The sequence below is a fragment of the Cyprinodon tularosa genome, unplaced genomic scaffold, assembly GCF_016077235.1.
Source record: "Cyprinodon tularosa strain WSP-4 unplaced genomic scaffold, ASM1607723v1 ctg1402, whole genome shotgun sequence".
In the NCBI taxonomy this organism is placed as follows: Eukaryota; Metazoa; Chordata; class Actinopteri; order Cyprinodontiformes; family Cyprinodontidae; genus Cyprinodon; species Cyprinodon tularosa.
The window spans coordinates 14,239-39,092 of record NW_024038224.1 but is presented as its reverse complement, the minus strand read 5'-3'; the positions used below and the strand labels follow the sequence as shown (position 1 = coordinate 39,092).

Below are 24,854 nucleotides of genomic sequence, written 5' to 3'. Positions count from 1 at the left end.
ACAAGGCTAAATGAATCCAATTTGATTCGGTTTAAAATTGAAATGTAATCAATGTCTTCATCTCTTGCCTCAACTACGTTTCCATCGTTCCCTTTTAAATGATCTTCTGTCACATTAATCCTGTAGCTTTCTACATTTCAGATTGGGTCACAGATTTGGTCCCGTTTAAACTGAGTGGTGCTGATAGGAAAGCATCCATTTCCTCCGACTGCTGCTGAGGAAGCTTATAAGAATGATGAAGATAGAGGCATTACAACTATGAGACTTTATTTTATCCTCAGCTTTTCAAACAATAACATGTCTTCTTCTCATTTCTTTACTTACATTTTATCTCATGACCGTTTCCAAATTTTTCCACTTTCCCTGCAGACCCTCCACAATCAGAAGTTTTTAAAAATTCTGGGCTGATTTCTTTTCTGGGATCCCTTAATGGTCCTTTTTGGGTTCCATGCTGTGTTGTCCTTTAGGCTCAACACTAAAAGGACATTTTTAAAGGACAGAAACAGTGAAGGACAGTTCAGCAAAATTTACAGGCAACTGGAATATCTAGAATCATGTGTAAAATAATGTCATTTACCCGCCATGTCACTAAGATTAACTAGATTAACTATTATTTCTAGCTTTCCACACCACCTCCTTTAAAATATATTTACTTTTCTTATTAGCATTAATTTTTCTGTTCTTACATTTGGTGTTTTACATGTTTAAACTAATAAGTCAGAGACGTTATGCATTAAAAGATTTTCTCCTGGATCAAACCTCCAGCCATTGTTGACTGATGGAGATAATTACTGACATCATACTAATAAATTTACAAACTCAGGAATCTTTCACTCCAACAACCAAAAAAGGACCAATCAAGCACACAGTTCCTGGAAATGTTTTATTGATTCTTAAACATGTAAGACCTTAATAAAAAAAATGATTATGTGAATTGCAAGTGATCATAAATATGAAAACTTTTTAAAAAATAGGATAAATGTGAACATTTGGAAAGGCTTTAGTGAGATCATAATCCATGTTTACTCAAACACCCACTGATTGTCTGATCTAAGAACCCAGAGCGGATAAGATGGAGGCTCCTGACTGCACCGGCATCAGAAACCTGCTGGAGATTCAGGGAAACCTTTCAGCTCCGGCTGGAAACTGAATCTGGTCTAACTACCGAGAGTTTGGCCATGATCAGGCCAGTTTGAAAACAGCACGTCTCTGTCTAAGGGACAGACCCAGCAGCAGGAATGTGAGCAAAACAAAATGGAAACCAAGAGAACGCGGCTCAAAAAGTTCATCATAACCATAACACTGCAGAGAGCACAAACGCTTCTTTCAGAGAGATCACATTCAGATTACAAAGAAACTATAAAAAGCAATAAACATATTACCAATAAAAGCAACAAGCAGAAGGTCCATCTGCAGCCCAACATCTCAGCCACGGGTTGAAAACCACTATAGTAGGTTTTTATTGTGATTCCCTAAAGCTTTATCAGCAGATCCAGTCACCATGAACACTGTGACCGCTGCTGAAGACCATCCTGCCTGATGAGAGCTTAGGAGGCGAGACAAGCTGTCCAGATCAAAACAATGACACCAGCATACAAAAATAAAGCTAATTAAGGTTTTTCAACACAAGTAAGGCCTTTATTTCACTGGGAGGCATTTTAAAGGCCCTCTTATCTGTGGGATGATCGGGGGCTCTGATGACATGTTCGGGGGCTCTGACGGTATGATCGGGGGCTCTGACATGATGATGGGGGGCTCTGACGGGATCATCAGGGGCTCCGACATGATGATCGAGGGCTCTGATGGGATTATCGGGGGTTCTGAGGAGATGAGCGGGGGCTCTGACGGGATGATCGGGGGTTCTGAGGAGATGAGCGGGGGCTCTGACGGGATGATCGGGGGTTCTGAGGAGATGAGCGGGGGCTCTGACGGGATGATCGGGGGTTCTGAGGAGATGAGCGGGGGCTCTGACGGGATGATCGGGGGTTCTGAGGAGATGAGCGGGGGCTCTGACGGGATGATCGGGGGCTCTGACATGATGATGGGGGGCTCTGACGGGATTATCGGGGGCTCCGACATGATGATCGAGGGCTCTGATGGGATTATCGGGGGTTCTGAGGAAATGAACGGGAGCTCTGACAGGATGATCAGGGGCTCTGACGGGATGATCGGGGGTTCTGAGGAGATGAGCGGGGGCTCTGACGGGATGATCGGGGGTTCTGAGGAGATGAGCGGGGGCTCTGACGGGATGATCGGGGGTTCTGAGGAGATGAGCGGGGGCTCTGACGGGATGATCGGGGGTTCTGAGGAGATGAGCGGGGGCTCTGACGGGATGATCGGGGGCTCTGACATGATGATGGGGGGCTCTGACGGGATGATCAGGGGCTCCGACATGATGATCGAGGGCTCTGATGGGATTATCGGGGGTTCTGAGGAAATGAGCGGGGGCTCTGACGGGATGATCGGGGGTTCTGAGGAGATGAGCGGGGGCTCTGACGGGATGATCGGGGGTTCTGAGGAGATGAGCGGGGGCTCTGACGGGATGATCGGGGGTTCTGAGGAGATGAGCGGGGGCTCTGACGGGATGATCGGGGGTTCTGAGGAGATGAGCGGGGGCTCTGACGGGATGATCGGGGGCTCTGACATGATGATGGGGGGCTCTGACGGGATGATCGGGGGCTCCGACATGATGATCGAGGGCTCTGATGGGATTATCGGGGGTTCTGAGGAAATGAACGGGAGCTCTGACAGGATGATCAGGGGCTCTGACGGGATGATCGGGGGTTCTGAGGAGATGAGCGGGGGCTCTGACGGGATGATCGGGGGTTCTGAGGAGATGAGCGGGGGCTCTGACGGGATGATCGGGGGTTCTGAGGAGATGAGCGGGGGCTCTGACGGGATGATCGGGGTTCTGAGGAGATGAGCGGGGGCTCTGACGGGATGATCGGGGGTTCTGAGGAGATGAGCGGGGGCTCTGACGGGATGATCGGGGGTTCTGAGGAGATGAGCGGGGGCTCTGACGGGATGATCGGGGGTTCTGAGGAGATGAGCGGGGGCTCTGACGGGATGATCGGGGGTTCTGAGGAGATGAGCGGGGGCTCTGACGGGATGATCGGGGGTTCTGAGGAGATGAGCGGGGGCTCTGACGGGATGATCGGGGGCTCTGACATGATGATGGGGGGCTCTGACGGGATGATCAGGGGCTCCGACATGATGATCGAGGGCTCTGATGGGATTATCGGGGGTTCTGAGGAAATGAGCGGGGGCTCTGACGGGATGATCGGGGGTTCTGAGGAGATGAGCGGGGGCTCTGACGGGATGATCGGGGGTTCTGAGGAGATGAGCGGGGGCTCTGACGGGATGATCGGGGGTTCTGAGGAGATGAGCGGGGGCTCTGACGGGATGATCGGGGGTTCTGAGGAGATGAGCGGGGGCTCTGACGGGATGATCGGGGGCTCTGACATGATGATGGGGGGCTCTGACGGGATGATCGGGGGCTCCGACATGATGATCGAGGGCTCTGATGGGATTATCGGGGGTTCTGAGGAAATGAACGGGAGCTCTGACGGGATGATCGGGGGTTCTGAGGAGATGAGTGGGGGCTCTGACGGGATGATCGGGGGTTCTGAGGAGATGAGCGGGGGCTCTGACGGGATGATCGGGGGTTCTGAGGAGATGAGCGGGGGCTCTGACGGGATGATCGGGGGTTCTGAGGAGATGAGCGGGGGCTCTGACGGGATGATCGGGGGTTCTGAGGAGATGAGCGGGGGCTCTGACGGGATGATCGGGGGTTCTGAGGAGATGAGCGGGGGCTCTGACGGGATGATCGGGGGTTCTGAGGAGATGAGCGGGGGCTCTGACGGGATGATCGGGGGTTCTGAGGAGATGAGCGGGGGCTCTGACGGGATGATCGGGGGCTCTGACATGATGATGGGGGGTTCTGACGGGATTATCAGGGGCTCCGACATGATGATCGAGGGCTCTGATGGGATTATCGGGGGTTCTGAGGAAATGAGCGGGGGCTCTGACGGGATGATCGGGGGTTCTGAGGAGATGATCGAGGGCTCTGATGGGATTATCGGGGGTTCTGAGGAAATGAGCGGGGGCTCTGACGGGATGATCGGGGGTTCTGAGGAGATGAGCGGGGGCTCTGACGGGATGATCGGGGGTTCTGAGGAGATGAGCGGGGGCTCTGACGGGATGATCGGGGGTTCTGAGGAGATGAGCGGGGGCTCTGACGGGATGATCGGGGGTTCTGAGGAGATGAGCGGGGGCTCTGACGGGATGATCGGGGGCTCTGACAAGATGATCGGGGGCTCTGACGGGATGATCGGGGGCTCCGACATGATGATCGAGGGCTCTGATGGGATTATCGGGGGTTCTGAGGAAATGAACGGGAGCTCTGACGGGATGATCGGGGGTTCTGAGGAGATGAGTGGGGGCTCTGACGGGATGATCGGGGGTTCTGAGGAGATGAGCGGGGGCTCTGACGGGATGATCGGGGGTTCTGAGGAGATGAGCGGGGGCTCTGACGGGATGATCGGGGGCTCTGACATGATGATGGGGGGTTCTGACGGGATTATCAGGGGCTCCGACATGATGATCGAGGGCTCTGATGGGATTATCGGGGGTTCTGAGGAAATGAGCGGGGGCTCTGACGGGATGATCGGGGGTTCTGAGGAGATGATCGAGGGCTCTGATGGGATTATCGGGGGTTCTGAGGAAATGAGCGGGGGCTCTGACGGGATGATCGGGGGTTCTGAGGAGATGAGCGGGGGCTCTGACGGGATGATCGGGGGTTCTGAGGAGATGAGCGGGGGCTCTGACGGGATGATCGGGGGTTCTGAGGAGATGAGCGGGGGCTCTGACGGGATGATCGGGGGTTCTGAGGAGACGAGCGGGGGCTCTGACGGGATGATCGGGGGCTCTGACATGATGATGGGGGGCTCTGACGGGATGATCAGGCGCTCCGACATGATGATCGAGGGCTCTGATGGGATTATCGGGGGTTCTGAGGAAATGAGCGGGGGCTCTGACGGGATGATCGGGGGTTCTGAGGAGATGAGCGGGGGCTCTGACGGGATGATCGGGGGTTCTGAGGAGATGAGCGGGGGCTCTGACGGGATGATCGGGGGCTCTGAGGAGATGAGCGGGGGCTCTGACGGGATGATCATAGATCATCAAAACCAGATCTGTGATTTTAAACTTATTCAAGCTAACAGAAAATATTGGCAACTGCGGAATGGCTGCAACATCAAGGGGATAATGGTTTTTTTAACACAAGGTCCTAGGAATCCTTCCTTCCACTTCAGCCTAAAGGTTCAGGCTAGACTCTAAAATACTCCCCATCTGGGATTAGTAGCCTACTACCTGTTGCTCTGCCTTTTTTCTGGCAGAGACGATGCAGAAATAGAGGAAGCTCCTAGAGTTTAAAGGTGCCTTAAAAGAACAATTAAAGAAAGACTCCTGCTGCTTCCAGCTGAAGTTTAACCTTTTTTCACCAAAGCATTGTACCGAACAAGACGCAGGTGCATCACCAAAGCCCCCGCTGAGATAACCCACAGACCCCAGGCACAGCTTAAGATGGAAGCTGGCGGCTGAAGGAACAGGCTGCCTTCAGTTGCTCAGTGCAGAGTTTCCCTTTGGGATGATTGAAATACATCTATCTATCTATAAGAAAGCACAAACTGGAGCTGCCCACTGCTGCCCCCTTCTTGAAGAAAAAGATCAGCCACATGACAGCAGCCTGATAAATCCTCTGACTCATTCATCATGTCTGCACATCCAGAATCTGGGGATGAATTCTTCATGAGCTTCAGCATAGCGGTCCGTCAGATTGGTGGAGCTCTGATGAAGGGAGGCTGCTATCAGTCTCCCCTCAGAATAACAGCGAGGCTAAATGAAGAAAAGCTACGGAAAATGTTCTGGAAGGCTTGTTGGTACCCCTGGCTGTCACTCCTTCTGACACAAACACCCACACCCTTCAATGCACAAGCAGGATGAGAGCTTGGTTTCCATGGTAACGGCGCCTACAGGATGACACATGGACAGCCACGGCCGCCAGGTTTCCCTTGTTGGTTGGTTGGAGGAGGAGGACTCTCCATCTCGTGGAAGCGTCTGGATGAGGAAGAAGAAAATAAGATGAGTTCAAAAATCAGCAAAGAACCAGAGACCCTGCATTATGGCCTCTGCTCAGATTACTGACATCCGGCAGGTCCCTGAACTCCCCATCTGGAACCCTGGACCACCTTAATACACAGAAGGTCTTTGCTTCAGATGTCCATTCCCTACCTGATGATCTGCACCAGCTCCATGAAAGCTTCATCCACGTTGTAGCGATTCTTAGCAGAAGCCTCCATGTAGTGGATCCTGTTCTCTCTGGCAAACGCCTGAGCGTCCTCCCTGGAGATCTGCAGACAGCAGCTCAATCATTTCTTTGTTTATCATCAGACACCAACAGGTAGGACGAGTCTGATCCAAACCTGTAGATCCGTCTACATTAATTCAGTTCTATTCAGTCTATTTCTATAGCTCCAATTCACATCATGTCATCTCAGGTCACTTTCCAGTTCACCAGATCATCCAGTCAGATTGATTCAAACCAGCTGATTGACTCTTCAGCAATCCCTCACACTAAGCATGCTTGTAACGACAGTGGAGAGGAAAAACTCCCTTTGAACAGGAAGGAACCTCCAGCAGAACCAGGCTCAGTGTGAGCGGCCATCTGCTGAGGCTCACTGGGGTTCAAGGAGACAGAAGCAGACATAGAAAAAGAAGCATAGATACATTAGCTTAGTTCCTGTTAAAAATCAAAGAACTTTTTATTAAAATACATTTTAAAAAGTAATACGGAAAAATGATTGCTTCATTTTTTTATTTTTCGTCCCCACTAACTATATAAAATATAACTTTTTGCCTGATTTTGAGCTGTTATAACGTCTCTTTATCAGCGACATCAGAAATATGTCAAAATTTGCTGTTTTGTTGTTCTTGACGTTCCAAATGTTTCTCACAGTGAATAAATGATGGAGTCATTTCATGTATTTAGATCACAATAAAAATCCTCAGATTTTCCTCTGGATGAAAACGTTACATTTATTAGGCTGCTCATTATTAAATGTTTGCCTCTGGAACACTTTCTGAAATGATTTTATATGTTTTTCTCCAAAACCTTCCAGGTTTCTACTGAACCTTCTTGACTGGAGATCTGCTGTGATTGAACCATCCTCTTCCAGCTGCTGCTTGTGCTTCTTAAAACCACCTCAGAGCCAAAGGAAATAAAAAAAAACGTCTGCTTTTTCTTGTAAAATTATCAATTGAAAAATGAAAATGCTTTTCTTTCCTCTTGTTGTTATGAAAAGATTTTTTAATCAAACAAATGAAGTAATGAATAACAGAATGCTGTGATCCCTCCATGAATAAAGTGATTTTAAAACCGGTGAGGAGCCTTTAGGAGTCGGTCCTATCCCGGATATAAAGTTAGTTTCATTTAGATCTTAGAGTTTTTTTCTGTATAAATTTCATATGTGATTATTTGAATACTAATTCATTCTGTTAACACTTTATTTTCCTTATTAAGACTTCTGGGTGAGTGAAAGCAGAACGATGATGGCATCATGAAGTAGATGAATTTAACAAACTTTGGGAAAACCTGCTCTCTCTGCTTTTTCTCATAGTAGCTTCATCTGGTCTGTTCCTGTTTGGCTGTGACTCCATCCTGGAGAGAAATATCAGCTGTACTGCTGCCATCAACACCTTTGTTTCTAGATGTTGGAGCTTGGCCTGTTTTCCAGTGCAGCCCGGTTTCTCTGACTGTGACTAACTGGATGTGCTCTCTTCATCCTCTGACATGGGAGCTGGCTCGGAGCTCGTCTGCCTGGCTGTGTGTTTCCTGGACGGAGCCGCCTTTTACAGCTGCCTTTTGTATCTATGCTTCTTTTTCTATGTCTGCTTCTGTCTCCTTGAACCCCAGTGGGCCTCAGCAGATGGCCGCTCACACTGAGCCTGGTTCTGCTGGAGGTTTCTTCCTGTTCAAAGGGAGTTTTTCCTCTCCACTGTCGCTACAAGCATGCTTAGTGTGAGGGATTGCTGAAGAGTCAACGAGTCGATGCAATCAGCTGGTTTTCCTTAGATAGAAAACTTTGAATCAATCTGACTGGATGATCTGGTGATCTGGAAAGTGACCTGAGATGACATGATGTGAATTGGAGCCAGGGGCGGATCTAGAAAAATATTTATGGGGTTGCAAGAGGGGGGCAGGAATTTTTTAGGGGTGGCAACATATGGCATTTGTTTACACTGAATTTAATCACAGTTATCACAGTTTGGTGAGAATAGTATGTACAGTACTAGTGTTTCATGTGAAACAGTTCATATTAATAATACATCGTACAATGTGATCTCACTTAATAGGAGATAGAAGAATGATAACACTACTTCTAGAGGGGCCTTATGACAGGAAAGGTATTAAGGTAAGACACAGGTGCTGAGGTTCAGATGTGTGAGATTGACTGTCAGAGAGGCAGCTTTGCAGCATTTGCACAAGAAGAAACTATAGAAAGAAAAAGTTTCCCATCAGAGATCTATTGACTGAGCTGCACTAAAGTGAGCAGAACTACACAGTAGAAATAAATGGGTCAAGGCACCTGAACAAGGTACCAGACATCTATGTAATGTTTACTCTGAACACACATTTACCCCATTTGTCCCTCAGTAACTTGACATACAGCAGTTAAGGCAACATGAAAGGGACGTTTCATGCATGTAAATATGCTGTAAATAGAGCTGTATATGGAGGACCAACTCTGCCATATTTAAAAATAAATACAGAAATAAATAAATGCTCAATAAATAAATAAGCATACATTTAATTACCACCAAAAATACAATCAACAAATAAATGTAATTAGAAATTATATTATAATGGCAGGCAGAAATGTTAAAAGGGCAGGCAGAAAGAAATAGCGGCGAAGAAATAACTAGGGTAAAGAAATACAAAGGAAGAATAAAACAGACAAAAATATGATAACATGCACATAAATAAATACTTAAAAATATAAGTAATTAAAAAATGAAGTTGAAGATAATAAATGACAAAAAATAAATAAGGTAAATATTAAAAAGGCAAAGAAATAAAAAAGCCAATTAAAGGAGTTATATACCTGTATGACTAGCTGTATAATTTAATTTCTACTTACATTTATTTGTTGTTTGTATTTTTGGTGGCAATCAATTGTATGCTTATTTATTTATTAAGCTTTTATTTATTTCTGTATTTATTTTTAAATATGGCAGAGTTGGTCCTCCATACTGCTGTATCAACAAATCAACAAAAAGGCGGGTTCTGTATGTTACATCAAAATCTCCACAAATCTGAAAAGAAGCAACATAAAAATACATTTTGCTTGTGAGTAGGTTCATACGGGTCATTTCTGGATAGTTTCATACTATATATACAAAAAAAGAAACAACAACACTGCTTCATATTAAGCAGGATTCACACCAGTTTCACATTTTTAACTTTTAACACTTTTGGTTTTATTAAAGGAAATATCAGATTTTCTCAGGTGCCAAAACAAAATGTAACAGCTCTGTAAAGGCTCACCAGAGAGCAGAACATAAAGTTAACATGACTATAACAGCTGAATGCAGTGATTTCCATGCTGCTCAGCAAAACGCTTCACTAATGTATTTAGATCCAATGCCTTTGTGCGTTTTGATTTGAGTACAACCAAACTTGATCGTCTCTTTTCTGTCATAGTTGACCGCAAATATGTCTTTATTAGCCTGAGACGTCAGGCCTAACTAACATCATAGATAGAGAAATAACGTTCTGCAACCTGATTTTTATCATCTGTAAATCAGCATTGCAGCTATGCTAGCAACATTGTGCTTTCATTATGATTTCATTTCTCGATAGATAGTTAATCAGTTTTTACCTGTTTCATCCCGTTTCTCCTCTCCCCATCACCCCTGGCTCCCTCGCTTTGCCTCATTCGGTTTTCAAAACAATCAGTCTCAGTCGCTCTCACGTCATCTCGTGCTGCATTCACTGCAGTCCGACATTGGAAATTAGCGGTCGTAATTCTCAAATGATCCATAATTTATAAGCCTAGCCACCCCTACCGCCAACTGGGGTGGCAGCTGGGGTGGCAAGGCTGTCATTTAGGGTGGCATTTGCCACCCTATGCCACCCCAGTAGATCCGCCTATGGTTGGAGCTATAGAAATAAACTGAATAGAACTGCAATTGAAATCTCTGGGGGTCCAACAGAACCAGGAAGCAATAATATGGACAAACTGATGTCCTTCAGGGACAGACTGAGAACAGAGGACATCAGTGAGACACAGGAAGTCTTACCACTCTCTGCTGCTCCAAGTCCGCTTTGTTTCCAACCAGCACCATGGGGAAGTCATCTCGGTCCTTCACTCTCAGGATCTGGGTGTGGAACTTCTGGACCTCATGAAAACTGGAGCGATGAGAACCAACACAAACAAAGAGGCATTTAAAGAACAGGAAGGAGAAGCAGCAGCCTCCCCCCCCAAAGGATGCACCAAAAACCGCATCAGGACCGGTTCCACTGCAAACTACTGAGTTGTTAAACTAACCCGGTTCTCAGACCAAGACCATTTATGTTCTATGAAGAGCCTGGAAGCTAAACACTGCAGTGATTTAGCTGCAGCTGTCAGGATGTGGTAGAGAGCGCCCTCTACTGTCTGCCGCAGTGCGTGACCCACCAAATATGGTGCTGCAATAGTGAGAAAAGAAGTGTTGGTCTGGCTACCATCATCATCATCATCATCATCCTCCTGAGCCTCCAGTACCAGGCAGCTGGATTCTCAGCTAGGCTGGTTACCATGGTAACGGACTGTGAACGGCTAACCTGCTGCGGAACAGGCTAGCTTGCAGGATGGATCTGAATCCTAGAAAAGGCTCCACCCAGCAGCCAATCAGCTGCTAGGAAAACCATCAGGTGACCTTTGATGGAAGATCCCTAAAACTAAAAATGTTTCTGACAAACTGAAGAGATTTTATTTAGGTTTTTTTTTTGACCTACCATCTTGTTTCCTCCTGTAAAATGTTCTCACACACCGCCCACATTCACCGCTTTCTGTATAATCGATATATGAAGCTAAATGAAAATTTTAATTTTTTTAAATCAAGAGGTTATTTATCTTGCCTTAATTGATTGCGTAATCATGGTGTGGTCGGAAAATGTAGATTTTTGAGTCTGACAACCTTCACAGTGACAAACTCTGCTCAGTCAGAACAGAGCAGAACGCTGATCAACTGTTCTCTCTTTGCAAAGATATGAAAATAAAAGTGCAGATTGAATGAAATCCATCGATCTCCTTTTATTTAACTAGGGTGAATAGTTGAATATGTTTTTTCCACTACAATGTTTTTTTAACCTTTTATTTTTAAGTTCTTTAAAATTCCACAATGCGATTTTATTTTAAGCGTATTTCAAAGGCCAGGCAGCCTTTTTTAATCACTTCTTATTCTTCAGTACTTTCCTGAAGGACAATACTGAAGAATAGGAAATGATTTTATGTAATTAAGCCCTGTGACAGCTTTACATTAATGACAACTATGGCTGCTTTTAATGGCGCTAGCCACAGATCTTGATGATCGGAGTTTTTCTGAGCTCACCGACGCTCCCTCACCTCAGAGAAGATCATTCGCAACAAGAACCACTTTGAAATGAACAAAGAAACGAGATGATCGTCGGCCAAAAGAGGCACCAGAAGAACACAAACAAAAAGCGCCTCCTGCTTTCTAAAAATGGATTTCATACCAATGATGGGGCTCGATGCAAACCTCTGCTAATTTTAGGCGGCCATGTGCAAATCCAAGACGTGTTAAAGTGGTGACCGTGCGCATATAACAGTCTGCACCACTGCAGAAAAACCCAACTTAGGAGTCAGTTTAAGATGTTAAACTAGCATTAGGTACAAACAGCAGCGTCAGTGACTCCAACCCCAACATAAAATATTCTCTCTGCTAACAGGAAGCCACAGGATGCCTTCCATGAGTGCTGGGGCCGATTCTCAGTTGATTGGGATTAAATTCATCTCGGATAATAAAGTAAAAACTCTTGGTGTTATTTTTGATCAGAACTTTCACATCAAGTCCCGTTTTAGTTATTTCTAGAGTTTGTAGCTCTACTGTTAAAAAACTCCATCGTTTTTCAAGAAGATGAAAAAGTAGCCTCCATCTGAACACAAAGACGACCAGAAGTGTGAACACGTCACGAATGTTTGGACCACGATGAGCAGGTAGCTCTATGATGGAAACCATTAAAGAAGAAAAACAAAAACATGCTTTGATCCTGTTCAATCTAGAATAGAATTTAAATCATATAAAGCCTTAAATGGCCAAGCTCCATCTGATATCAGAGATCTGATTGTTCCTTATGTTCCTAACAGAGCACTTCGCTCTCAATCTGCAGGTTTACTAGTGGTTCCTAGAATTTCTAAAAGTAGAATGGGAGGCAGATCTTTTAGTTCTCAGGCTCCTCTCCTGTGGAACCAACTACCAGTTTTAGTCCGTGAGGCAGACACCCCGTCTACTTTTAAGGCTAGGCTTAAAACTTTCCTTTTTGATAAAGCTTCTAGTTAGAGTGGCTCAGGTTATCCTGAGCTATCTCTATAGTTCTGCTGCTATAGGCTTAGACTGCTGGAGGACATAGGGACCCCTTTTTCATCATTCTGCTTCATTCTATCTCTATTCTCCATCCTGGAGAGAAATATCAGCTGTGCTGCTGCTTCCTGTCTGGTTTAGTCTCTCGTTGGCTAACTCTCCTCTATAGGTATCAGCTGAGCTTTACAGGGACTTACTCCATCTGCTCTGCTTTTTCTCATCATAGTAGCTCGACTCTCTATTATAGCTGTAGGCCGAGATTTTACAGGAACTAACTGGATGTGCTCCCAGCTGACCCAGAGCTCATCATTTTCTCTCTTAGATGAATCGACTGCAGGAAGTACAACTGCAGCTAAGCTATTTTAGTTCAATTCAAAGATATTAAAGGATCCCAAATGGAAATCAAATGTCTTAACGTTTTTTCTCTTATGCAGCAGGAAGGATCTCCTGCAGAGGTTCTGGAAAATCCTTTGACTGAAGACCCTCTGTTGGTGTCTATCAGTCTGATGAAGAGGATGCTCACTGCTGTCCATCATCGTCTTCATCTCCAGAGGTTCTAGAGGAGTTTCTAGAACAGAGCCGCCCTTCTTTATCAGCTGCTTGAGCTTCTTTCCGTCATTAGCTCTGATGATGATGATGGAGGAAGAGACCAGACTCTCCTCAGCAGTGTGATAGAAGATCTGCAGCCTCTGAAGGACCTCAGCTTCCTCTAGAAGTCCAGTCTGCTCTGTCCCTTCTTGGAGACGGCTTCAGTTGTGTCTCCAGGTTGTTATCCAGGTGAACACCGAGGGATTTCTACTCCTCCACCTCTTCTTCCAGGATTGCACTAGTGCTGAACCTGTTCCTGTTCCTCCTTAAATCAATCAGCTTTACTGAAATCATCTCCTGTTATAAAAGTCTTGTTTTTGTCCCCTTCAGCAGCTTGACTGTGGGGATATTCTGAGTGTCGTAGATAGTGAGTTATAATTAATTTCACACGTTTTGTCACCAGATGTGTTTCTAGCTTCTACTGATGACATCACACACAGCCTCAACCACAGTGTGTTTCTTTTGCTAACCAACCGCTGGTTACGCTCTGGTTCACAGTGACTATTTTTAAGAGTAAAGTTGGAGGTTAAAGATCGTTTTACCTTCACTAAGGAGTTTCTGTTCTCATCAGTGCTGGTTCGTTTGTCTCTTTAATTTTATTGACATTTTCAGAAAAGGTGCGTTTCCTGACTGGCAACAAATGATTCCATTTTGGTGATGATCCGGATCACCGTCTGGATCCAGGAAAGACTCAATGAATACAGGTATTAGCTGTGTGAGCTACTGTCTGCAATCTCTATAGATCTTCCACTCATATTGTACTTCAGATAATTAAGCCCACTTCTTTTTCGCTCTTTTCTCCATGTGGGCTATGTTCATATCTCCCCTTAATATGCAAACAGATCAGTCCTGATTTGTTTCTCTGATCCACCTCCAGCTGCAATGAGGCGGCTCTGCACAGGTGTAGCAATGCTGCACCTGTTCTAAAGAGTCCGACCATCAGAACCTGGTCCTCTCACGCCCGCTTTCAGAGCCCGCCTCTGTCTGCTGCTGATCACATGCCTGCAAGTCCTCTTGGTCAGTCCATTACAGGATCTCAAGGTTCATGTTTTCACAGAATTGGTCTGATCTACAGTTCAGACCAAACGTTTGGACAGCTTCTCATTCAAAGAGTTTTCTTTATTTTCATGACTGAAAATTGTAGATTCACCCTGAAGGCATCAAAATCATGAATTAACACGTGGAATTAACCCATTTAGGCCTAAAACGCCTGGAAAAAACACCTTAAAAACCTATGGCCGATTTTAAAAAATACCCCTAAAACCTGAAGTTTTTCTGTAAATTCAGCAACTGTGTCAACGCCTAGTAAATTATTGATATCTCAGCTTCTGTAGCAGATAGAACTCAAAATATATTTTATCTTTGAAATTCTTCCAAAAAAAAAAAGTGAAAAGCAGTAATAAAAAAATAAAAAATTCAACCTTTATTTTTTCCATATGTGATCATGTCTTCATTGAGAATGTGCAATATAAAACGTTTTTAAAATAAAGAACAAACATTACATAAATAACTATCTGATGATTACTTATTAACAGTATTATTATGCATAATAATGCATATGTCTGTGTTATAAATTGCATACAACTTACCTCCAGATGGCCACAAATCTGTCCCGGGACATATTTTGGGGGAACTGCGTCCTGAAGAGAGGTTTACTCTGTCGCCAATAATCTCTTCGTAGCCTACTGGCAACACAAGAAGTCCTATGCCCATACACAGCCCAATAAATGTCTTCATCTCCGTCACAGTCACGGGTGACCACTTTGCCATCTTTGCTCTTGTTGGAGTTTGGTTTGTTTGGTCACTGTACCTATTCGTCTCGGTAACAAGATGCATCCAAAGTTCTTCATTAAAAATATGCTCAAATGCCTGCAGCGGTGTGGCGTCTGCAGGCAAATCAACTTTCACTCCAGGTGTGCGGTTGAAAACACTCCGTGCATTGCGGTGGTAGTTCGATTGGTTCAGCGCGTTCAAAGTCATCATTTTCATCTATACCGTCATCAAAGCCGACACACTCCTCAAAATCACTGCCTTCCGACAACTCTTCTCTGTCAAACTCCTCCATGTTTGCTTGAAAAAAACTTCTTTCTTCTTGCTTGACTTATATGCTCTCCCGGCGTCAATGGTAGAATTACGCAACAGCGCCCCCGGCTTGAATGGTAGAAATGCGGTAATGCTTTCCCGGCCTAAATGGGTTAAATACTTAACAAAAAAGTGTGAAACAACTGAAAATCTGTCTGATATTCCAGGTTCCTCAAAGTAGCCTCCTTTAGCTTTGATCACTGCTTCGCTCTCTCTTTCATTCTCTTGATGAGCTTCCAGAGGCCGTCGCCTGAAATGGTTTTACTTCACAGGTGTACACTGTCAGGTTTAATAAATGGGATTTCTTGCCTTATAAATGGGGGTGGGAGCATCAGGTGTGTTGAGCAGAAGTCAGGCGGATCCACAGCTGATAGTCCTGCTGAACAGACTGTTAGGATTTGGATTATGGAAAGAAAAAAGCAGCTAAGTAAAGAAAAACGAGCGGCCATCATTACTTTAAGGAATGAAAGTCATTCAGTCTGAAAAATTAAAAAACTTTGAAAGTTTCCCCAAGTGCAGTCGCAAAGCCCATCAAGCGCCCTTAAAGAAATGAACTGACATGAGGAGCCCCCCAGGAGAGGAAGACCAGGAGTCGCCTCTGCTGCTGAGGAGAAGTTCATCTGAGTCACCAGCCTCAGAAACCACAGATTAACAGCAGCTCAGATTAACAGCAGCTCAGATTAACAGCAGCTCAGATTAACAGCAGCTCAGATTAGTGAGCAGGTCAATGAAGCAGAGTTCTAGCAGCAGAAACATCTGTAGAACATCTGTTAACAGGAGACTGTGTGAATCAGGCCTTCATGGTAGAAGAGCTGCTAGGAAACCGTTGCTAAGGCAACAAGCAGAGACTAGCTTTGGCTAAAGAACACCAGGAACGGACCTTAGACCAGAGGAAATCTGGCCTTTGGTCTGATGAGTCCAGATTGGAGATCTTTGCTTCCAACCATCGTGTCTTTGTGTGACGCAGAACAAATGAACAGATGGACTCTACATGCCTGGTTCCCAGCATGAAGCATGGAGGAGGAGGTGTGATGGTGTGGGGGTGCTTTGATGGTGGGGATTTAAAGCCGAAGGTATACTGAGCCAACATGGCTACCATAGCATCTTACAGCGCCATGCTATTCCATCCGGTTTGAAACCCAGTCCAGATGGTTTGGGGTGAGCTGGACCTCAGAGTGAAGGCAAAGGGCCAACAGGTGCTCAGCATCTCTGGGAACTCCTTCATGAACGATGGAAAAACCATTTCAGGTGACGGCCTCTGGGAGCTCATCAAGAGAATGAAAGAGAGAGCGAAGCAGTGATCAGAGCTAAAGGAGGCTACTTTGAAGAACCTGGAATATCAGACAGATTTTCAGTCGTTTCACACTTTTTTGTTAAGTATATAATTCCACATGTGTTCTTTCATAGTTTTGATGCCTTCAGGGTGAATCTACTATTTTCAGTCATGAAAATAAAGAAAACTCTTTGAATGAGAAGCTGTCCAAACATTTGGTCTGTACTGTAGATGTGGAGAAATAAGGAGGTGAATGCGTTAGTTTTTACGCAGCCATTAGGCTCATTAAGAGTCAGCCTGACCTCAGTGTCATTTTTTAAATATCAGCATAATCCATGTTTGTTCTGAAATGCACTGGACTGAGCTCTGGGTACGGAGCCTGGATGTCAATGAAACACATAACACTATATTCTGGATGGGTCCAGGCTAAAGCTTGGAACTGCGGTGAACTGGTGAAAGAAAAGTGAAATGGCGTGCTCAAAGATGACCCTGCACATTTAGAGGATGTTTGGCTCAACCTGCTGCTGTGAAGCAGGATTCTCCACCATGAACAGAATCAACAATAAATCTGGATCCAGGCTCAAAATGAGCTCCTTGATATGTGCTTGAGAATGGCTTAGTCTCCGGTTAAACCCAGGTTTAAAGCCTTGCAGGGCAGCCTAAAGCCCACTGCCAACATTAAGACAGAAAAAAGAAAGAAAAGAACAAACCATCAGTTCAGGGGTTTGAGAAAATATGGGAATCAGGAAATTATCTATAAACCAAACTGAACGATTGTTGTTCTATACTTAAAAAAACAGTTTAGACTTTAAAATGGAACAATTTTCTAATTTTCAACTTTTTTTTAAAAGTGAATATATAACATGAATGCATAAACACCTCAATTTATTTGTGTTAAATTCTGTTTAAAGTAACAGATTATAATTAAAAACGTCTCCTGACCTTTACTGGTTGATGATTTTCTTTATTCATAACTAAAAGATTTTAACTTTTATCCCTGCTCTATGTTTACGCCCAAAATAGAAGGAATCCATAGAAAGTTCAGCGTTTTAGGAGATTCTGGGACGTCAGGCTGGATGAATCATCAAGGTGTGACAGGAGCCTTTACTGCGTGTCCTCTCTAGTATAATCTAGTGATTGTTGAAAGCTTCCGAATTATGCTGCTGCAGATTCTCCTCAGAGAGACTGAGATGCTGGAAACACACAGACACGTGATGAACAGGCCATTACCTGCCCCGGTCGTTGAGAGCAAACACCAGCAGGAAGCCTTCTCCAGAGCGCATGTACTGCTCCCTCATTGCTCCAAACTCCTCCTGGCCGGCGGTATCCAGGACTGAGACACAAACACAGACACCTGGTCAGGATGCGGCTGGATGAAGGTGAGGCCAGGAAAATAAAAACATAGAACATGCAGACGGCCTCAGCTTGGAGCTCAGAGTTATAAATCTGGGTGTGTTCCGTCTTACTCAACCTTTGGACTCGTGTTCAATGTTATCATTAATTATCTCTGTTGTAAGACTGGGTGTGCAGTTTGTTCACTCTGCTGAATAAAAAAAAAAGGCTTGACATGATTTCACTGCCAAACATCTCCAACCAGAGGGTGGAGCATCCATCAGAGGGTCAGGCCTGCTACGCCCGCTCATGGAAGGACTGACGGAGCAGAGAGTCTGCTCCACTTCCTGTCTGTCAAACAGCTGGACTTTTAATGAGGAACATCAGAGCAGGAACCTGCTTTAAAAGTGATTCAGTTTCTAAACTCAGAGGATAAACTTTATGCTACGTTCACACCTAAAGCAGCAGGAGCAGCAGGAAGGCGTCCTGCTTCATTCTGATGCTTAAACCAGTTTAGTTCTGAGCTGAAGCATCTTTGCTGCTCTAGCTGCGCGATGGTAAAGTGGGTCTGATGCGCGGTGGGCGGAGCTACTCTATCCTTTCTCTGCCTGGAACAATGGCGGCTATATTAGCTGTGATCAGCGGGTAGAAAGTAGTTAGAATCTATGTTGAAGTGAGAAAGTCCTCCTGAAAACATGGTCTGTGCAGTCAGTTCATCCAGATTACCATCCTGCCTTCAAAGATTATTTCTCTGTGGGAGCCGCTCAGACCCCCACATACCGGCGCTGCGCTGTCACTGGGAATCCCCAGCAGCAGCTGCCTCAGGCCCGCTGCCTCCTCGCGGTTTGCTGCGGCGGCTGGAAGGCGTTTTCCACGTACGTAATCCAAACTGCAGATAATAAAAGCCAACATATTCTGCCGGCAGGTTTCTACATTCTTAGTTAATTTAGGCGTTAATAAACTGTTTCAGAGGAGTGATCATAGCGCTCTGCATCAGCAGTGCTGCGTCTGACTCCCTGCCAGCTCCCAGATCAGCTGCTCTGGCAGAACGGGCGGCCCCGTAACAGTTGGAGGAACGGGCGGCCCCACAGCGGGAGGAACGGGCGGCCCGTAGCGGGAGGAACGGGCGGCCCCGCAGCGGGAGGAAAGGGCGGCCCCACAGCGGGAGGAACGGGCGGCCCCGCAGCGGGAGGAAAGGGTGGCCCCGCAGCGGGAGGAAAGGGTGGCCCCACAGCGGGAGGAAAGGGTGGCCCCGCAGCGGGAGGAACGGGCGGCCCCGCAGCGGGAGGAAAGGGTGGCCCCGCAGCGGGAGGAAAGGGTGGCCCCACAGCGGGAGGAACGGGCGGCCCCACAGCGGGAGGAAAGGGTGGCCCCGCAGCGGGAGGAAAGGGTGGCCCCACAGCGGGAGGAACGGGCGGCCCCACAGCGGGAGGAAAGGGTGGCCCCGCAGCGGGAGGAAGCTGCTGCAGAACCTGCTGGTCCTGCATTGAATGCTGTGAAGCCTCTTCCCAGAGGGCAGCAGGGAGAACAGTCCATGGTGGGGGGGTGGGGTATCATTGATGATGTCACGGGCCCGGGACACGCAGGATATTAATCGTTTAGATTCCTGACACAGTGACATCACAGCCAGATCAGCTGTTGGGGGAGGAAGGGAAGTCTGAGGATGAAGACTGTAGATATGATGAAACCATCTGACTGAAGGTTCACTGGTTGCAGAGGGAAATATGTTAAAAAGAGAAGCAGTGAAGTTTTATTCTGCACAGTGTGATATAAATAAAATAGAGAAAAAGAGAAGCTGAGTGTGGAGAATTTCTATTATTTACAGTGTTGACTAAAATGACAAAAATTTGACTAAGCCTAAAATAGATTTTTGTCACTGTGACTAAGACTAAGACTAAGACTAAATTTAAAAAGCTGATGAAATTAACACTGGTCCTGCAGCTCTGCTGGATCCAGCATGGTTCTGGGTTCAACTCCCAGCAGGAGAAGGTTTCTGAACATCCAGCGTGAGATGCTATGGATGGTTTAGATCAGAGGTGGATCAGAATGGCCTAGTCAAAGTTCAGGATCTGTGGAAAGGCTAGAAAGCTGCTTTTCAGTCCAGTCTACTTTCCCTCCCTCCAGCCTGACGGAGCAGCGGTCCTCTGAGGTCCTGGCTCTGGTTCTGCAGGTCTGGGTGTTGGTCTACCTCCTGGAGCTCAGTGTGTTGGTGAGGTAGCAGCATACGGACACTAAAGGGTGTGAGTACTTTGGCAGGAAGGTCATAGAACAGAATACAACCAGCGTCCCTCAGTGGGGACAATCAGGGACACATCCAGTCCCTTCTAAAGACCGTAGCCGCTTAGAATCAGGCTGCAGGTCCAAACGAGTCCAAACGAGGAGCAGGGACACCTCAGACCCAGAACCTGCTGTGTGATGTGGTGCTTCCTTACTGTCCAGCCGGGTCTCCTTCCCGTCCACGGTGCAGACCTTGGTGTAGGAGTCTTCAATGGTGGGGTCGTAGTCTGACACAAAGTAGGACTAGAGGACAGATTCAGGGCGGAGAATTAGAGACTGTTTACAAACACATTAGATCCCACTGTCCTTTAAGGGACTGTCCATTCATTTCAATGGACAATCCCACTATACATGACCGACCTAGACCCCTAACCGACACAGACCCCCTAAACATGACCAACCCAGACTAAACAGGACTTACCCAGACTAAACATGACCGACCCAGAATCCCCCCCAACCGACCCAGACCCCCTAACTGACCCAGACCCCCTAAACATGACCGACCCAGACCCCCTAACTGACCCAGACCCCCCTAAACATGACCGACCCAGACCCCCTAACTGACCCAGACCCCCTAAACATGACCAACCCAGACTAAACAGGACTTACCCAGACTAAACATGACCGACCCAGAATCCCCCCCAACCGACCCAGACCCCCTAACCATGACCGACCCAGACCCCCTAACTGACCCAGACCCCCTAAACATGACCAACCCAGACTAAACAGGACTTACCCAGACTAAATATGACCGACCCAGAATCACCCCCAACCGACCCAGACCCTCTTACCAACCCAGACCTCCTAAACATGACCAACCCAGAACCCCCTAACTGACCCAGACCCCCTAAACATGACCAACCCAGAACCCCCCCAACCGACCCAGACCCTCTTACCAACCCAGACCTCCTAAACATGACCGACCCAGAACCCCCCCAACCGACCCAGACCCTCTTACCAACCCAGACCACCTAAACATGACCAACCCAGAACCCCCCCAACCGACCCAGACCCTCTTACCAACCCAGACCTCCTAAACATGACCGACCCAGAATCCCCCCCAACCGACCCAGACCCTCTTACCAACCCAGACCTCCTAAACATGACCGACCCAGAACCCCCTAACTGACCCAGACCCCCTAAACATGACCAACCCAGAACCCCCCCAACCGACCCAGACCCTCTTACCAACCCAGACCTCCTAAACATGACCGACCCAGAACCCCCCCAACCGACCCAGACCCTCTTACCAACCCAGACCACCTAAACATGACCAACCCAGAACCCCCCCAACCGACCCAGACCCTCTTACCAACCCAGACCTCCTAAACATGACCGACCCAGAATCCCCCCCAACCGACCCAGACCCTCTTACCAACCCAGACCTCCTAAACATGACCGACCCAGAACCCCCTAACTGACCCAGACCCCCTAAACATGACCAACCCAGAACCCCCCCAACCGACCCAGACCCTCTTACCGACCCAGACCCCCTAACCCTAAACATAACCCAAGAACTGAACCTTCCTCATGAGGAAGTGAAATTGTCCTTCTGTCCTCATAAGGTAACAGATATTTGGTCACAGGGTGTGATGATTTTTCCTGCTCTTCTCTAAGCAAACATCTTCCAGCTGAAGTCCTGCAGCATCTAAGCCACTGTGGTACCAGATGATCCAGCCTCTTGGTCTTCTAGGAGACCCAAAGATGTCAGAAACCCTAACCCACCCAACTCCCCAGAAACACACCAAGCTTCATCTTCTAGATGAGGATCAGTGCAGGAACCAGAACTGATCCAGAGTCTGATGTTCTGGACCGACTCAGACCAAGACAATACTGAGGTCTTCATGTCCTCAGCCCATCATCAGCATGAGGAGAAGATGGATCACGGATAGCTTCACAGGACGCTTCCTCCTTTCTAATGTTTATTAGAGGAACCTTTGAAGATCCTCTGAAACAGGAGAACTAATGAGAGCGCCGAGCCGCTGATCACATCATCAGCCACGCGTCTCAAAGGTCCACCAGAACCGCTCCTCCATGAGGGCAAAGGTCATCTGGAGGAAAATTAACTCTAATTACAAAAGCAACCATCTGGCAAGTTTAGAGGTCCCACTGACATCTGGCTGAGGTCAGAACCGAACCGGGTCCATAGGGGGGGGGAGCTCCAGATGGAACCAGTCCAGGTTCTTCTGACGTCAGTGAGAAACTTTCAAACCTGGACTTTTTACATCTGTGAAAAAAATCCAGGATCAATTTCAGTTCTTCTTCCTCTCGCTTTGGAGAAGTTCTGCTGGAAACTCGGTTCGGTTCTAAACAAACCCTCATCCAGCAGCATCACTTCTACTGCAGGATCCCCTACAAACATCAGAACCTCCAGACCCGGTTAAACCCGAACCTGAACCCGAACCTGAACCCACCTGGATGAACTGGATGGTCAGCGCGCTCTTCCCCACCCCTCCTCCTCCCACCACCACCAGCTTCAGTCTCTCCTCTTCTCCGCTCATTTCTCAGCTGGGATCCTGGTTCCGAGTTCTGGGGAGTGTTCCGGGTCCGGGTCTCCGGGTCCCACCTAGAAAGCCGAAGTGAAGCCGAACAGACACGAACACCGCCGCTTTTATCGCTCCGTTTTGCAGCTCATGTTTTTCTGCCCAACTTTCAGGAACCGGGTCCCTCCGGGGCCCCTCAGTCCTCCGGGGTCCGGCTGCCTGGGTTCTGGTTCCGGTTAGAACCGGAGCAGCTTCTCAGGGCGGAGCCGTTCGCTCTGTGGCCCCAGAAAGGAGCTGAAGCCGCGGGCTGGAGGCGGGCGGTGGGTCGGAACCAGTCGGTCCAATTTGAAACGCTGCTCACCGGTCTGAAGACGGTCCGCATCAAAGCCGAGTTTCATGTGTCCCTTCCCTTATTTGGTCATACGGGTGTCAGTGACATCATCATAAGTGTCTCACAGGATGTACAATCAGCGCGAGCTCGGAAAACTTTTCCAGGCAGTTCTGGGTCCAGCTTTCCCAGTCTGGAGACCAGTTTGATACCAGTTTGACACCAGTTCCTCTGGAGGAGCAGCAGCTGGGTCACAGTGGAGGGAAATGGCTGAAACGCGTCATTAAATCCTCCATCAGCTGTAAAAACCTTCCCGCTGCAGAAACTTTCGCCTCTCTGTGGATTCCGCAGATCAGCGCCCCCGTGTGGCCGAAAGCTGAACCGCCTGAAGCTGGAGTTTCCCCACAGAGGCGGAGCTAAGCTTTTAAAACAGGGGCTGGCAAAAATATAGAAATAGTTCAGTTAGACTGCAAACAATGAATATTTTCCGCAATGTGTATATTGATTAAATTAAAGTTGTTTATTTTCCGAAGTGTATACATTTATGTTCTGTACAATGTTTTATTAATTAAGCATACAGCGGAAATAGAAATAGACTAGCACTCAATGGGCTCCTTGGACCAATCAAATCCAGTAGTAAACAAACACTTGAGATAAATTTGGGGGGAAAAAGGCAGGACAAGCAGCGGTGCACATTTAAATGTTAACAAGAAGAAGAAAACAAAAAAAAACCTCCAGCCCTTTAGAGTGGTGATAGAATGATTCTATAGGGTATCTGGTCCTTCAGGTCTCTAATAGGGTGATAGAATAATTCTATAGGGTATCTGGTCCTTCAGGTCTCTAATAGGGTGTTAGAATGACTCTATAGGGTATCTGGTCCTTCAGGTCTCTAATAGGGTGATAGAATGATTCTATAGGGTATATGGTCATTCAGGTCTCTAATAGGGTGATTGAATGATTCTACTTGGGCTATGGTCTTCATGGTCTTGTATAGGGTCGATAGTATGCTTTCTTTAGGGCATCTCGCGTCCTTCTGGTCTCTTAGAGGGGGCTTGTTTGTGTATAGTGAGGTATTAGGGTCCTGCAAGTCTCTTTTAGTTGGGGGTCCCTTGATTCGTGTGATTCAGGGGATTGGGGTTCCTGCAGGGCGCGTTCGTGGGTAGACTTGAATGATTATTTAGGGGATTCTGACGTCGCTCCAGGCTCTTTAGGGTGATTGTAATGATTCTATAGGGTATCTGGTCCTCTCAGAAAATCACTCTATTTAGACGGGTGTTTGTATGATTCTATTGGGTTCTTGGTCCGTCAGGTCCGATATCATAGGGTGATGTAGTCTGGTGTTCGATTGGGTATATGGTCCATGATGGGAGAGTATCCGTCTGGGTCGTGTGTTTGTGGACGAGAGCGGGTGACATGGGCAAGGGCGATTGGCGAGTTGTGGGGGTCGTTGTTGGTGGAGTGTGGGGTTAAGGGGTCAACGGCAGGTTGCCTTTATGTGGGGGATTGAAGTGTTTATACTGTGGGCCCTTTATGGTTACCGTGCAGGTCTCCTTTTAGGGAGTGTTAGTTGGGTGACTTAGTGGGATAGCTGGGACGGTCAGGTCTCGAACTAGCGGTGTGACTTTGAATGGTTTATAGGGTATCTGGGTCTTCTTGGTCTCTATATTGGGTGATTAGATCTTGTTGCTTTGGGTATATGGTGACTTCTATGGTCTCTAATAGGGTGATAGTAGGATCCTCATAGGGCTAGCTTGCACCTCTTTGGTCTCTTACATAGTTGCCGGCTGTTAGTTTGTTCTATAGGGTATTGGTCATGCAAGGTCTCGTATTTGGGTGTGTGTTGGTGTCA

General features: G+C 47.0%; 2 protein-coding genes across 2 annotated transcripts; both read right to left on the bottom strand.

The window, feature by feature from the left end:
• Nucleotides 1–868: 868 nt before the first annotated feature.
• LOC119778944 (proline-rich extensin-like protein EPR1) lies at nucleotides 869–5,200 on the bottom strand. Its single transcript, XM_038278399.1, has 4 exons — nucleotides 4,380–5,200; nucleotides 2,980–4,022; nucleotides 2,098–2,911; nucleotides 869–2,034 (listed from the first exon to the last, which is right to left on the bottom strand). Exons 1-4 carry the CDS (start codon nucleotides 5,172–5,174, stop codon nucleotides 1,639–1,641), a joined length of 3,048 nt encoding a protein of 1,015 aa, XP_038134327.1. The 5' UTR covers nucleotides 5,175–5,200; the 3' UTR covers nucleotides 869–1,638.
• Nucleotides 5,201–5,269: 69 nt separating this feature from the next.
• rras (RAS related) lies at nucleotides 5,270–23,372 on the bottom strand. Its single transcript, XM_038278395.1, has 6 exons — nucleotides 22,609–23,372; nucleotides 20,350–20,437; nucleotides 17,816–17,918; nucleotides 10,360–10,468; nucleotides 6,292–6,410; nucleotides 5,270–6,117 (listed from the first exon to the last, which is right to left on the bottom strand). The coding sequence occupies exons 1-6, from the start codon at nucleotides 22,693–22,695 to the stop codon at nucleotides 6,030–6,032; spliced, it is 594 nt and encodes a 197-aa protein (XP_038134323.1). The 5' UTR covers nucleotides 22,696–23,372; the 3' UTR covers nucleotides 5,270–6,029.
• Nucleotides 23,373–24,854: the final 1,482 nt, after the last annotated feature.

Excerpts from the sequence above, each read along its gene's own strand:
- LOC119778944 (XM_038278399.1), bottom strand. The coding sequence starts at position 5,174 with ATGATCATCCCGTCAGAGCCCCCGCTCATCTCCTCAGAGCCCCCGATC. Across the intron at positions 4,023-4,379 it reads TCCCGTTCATTTCCTCAGAA|CCCCCGCTCATTTCCTCAGA; the intron begins CCCCCGATAATC and ends ATCCCGTCAGAG. Across the intron at positions 2,035-2,097 it reads CAGAACCCCCGATAATCCCA|TCAGAGCCCCCGATCATCCC; the intron begins TCAGAGCCCTCG and ends CCCATCATCATG.
- rras (XM_038278395.1), bottom strand. The coding sequence starts at position 22,695 with ATGAGCGGAGAAGAGGAGAGACTGAAGCTGGTGGTGGTGGGAGGAGGA. Across the intron at positions 10,469-17,815 it reads GCTCTCAACGACCGGGGCAG|TTTTCATGAGGTCCAGAAGT; the intron begins GTAATGGCCTGT and ends TCATCGCTCCAG. Across the intron at positions 6,411-10,359 it reads ACTTGGAGCAGCAGAGAGTG|ATCTCCAGGGAGGACGCTCA; the intron begins GTAAGACTTCCT and ends TGCTGTCTGCAG.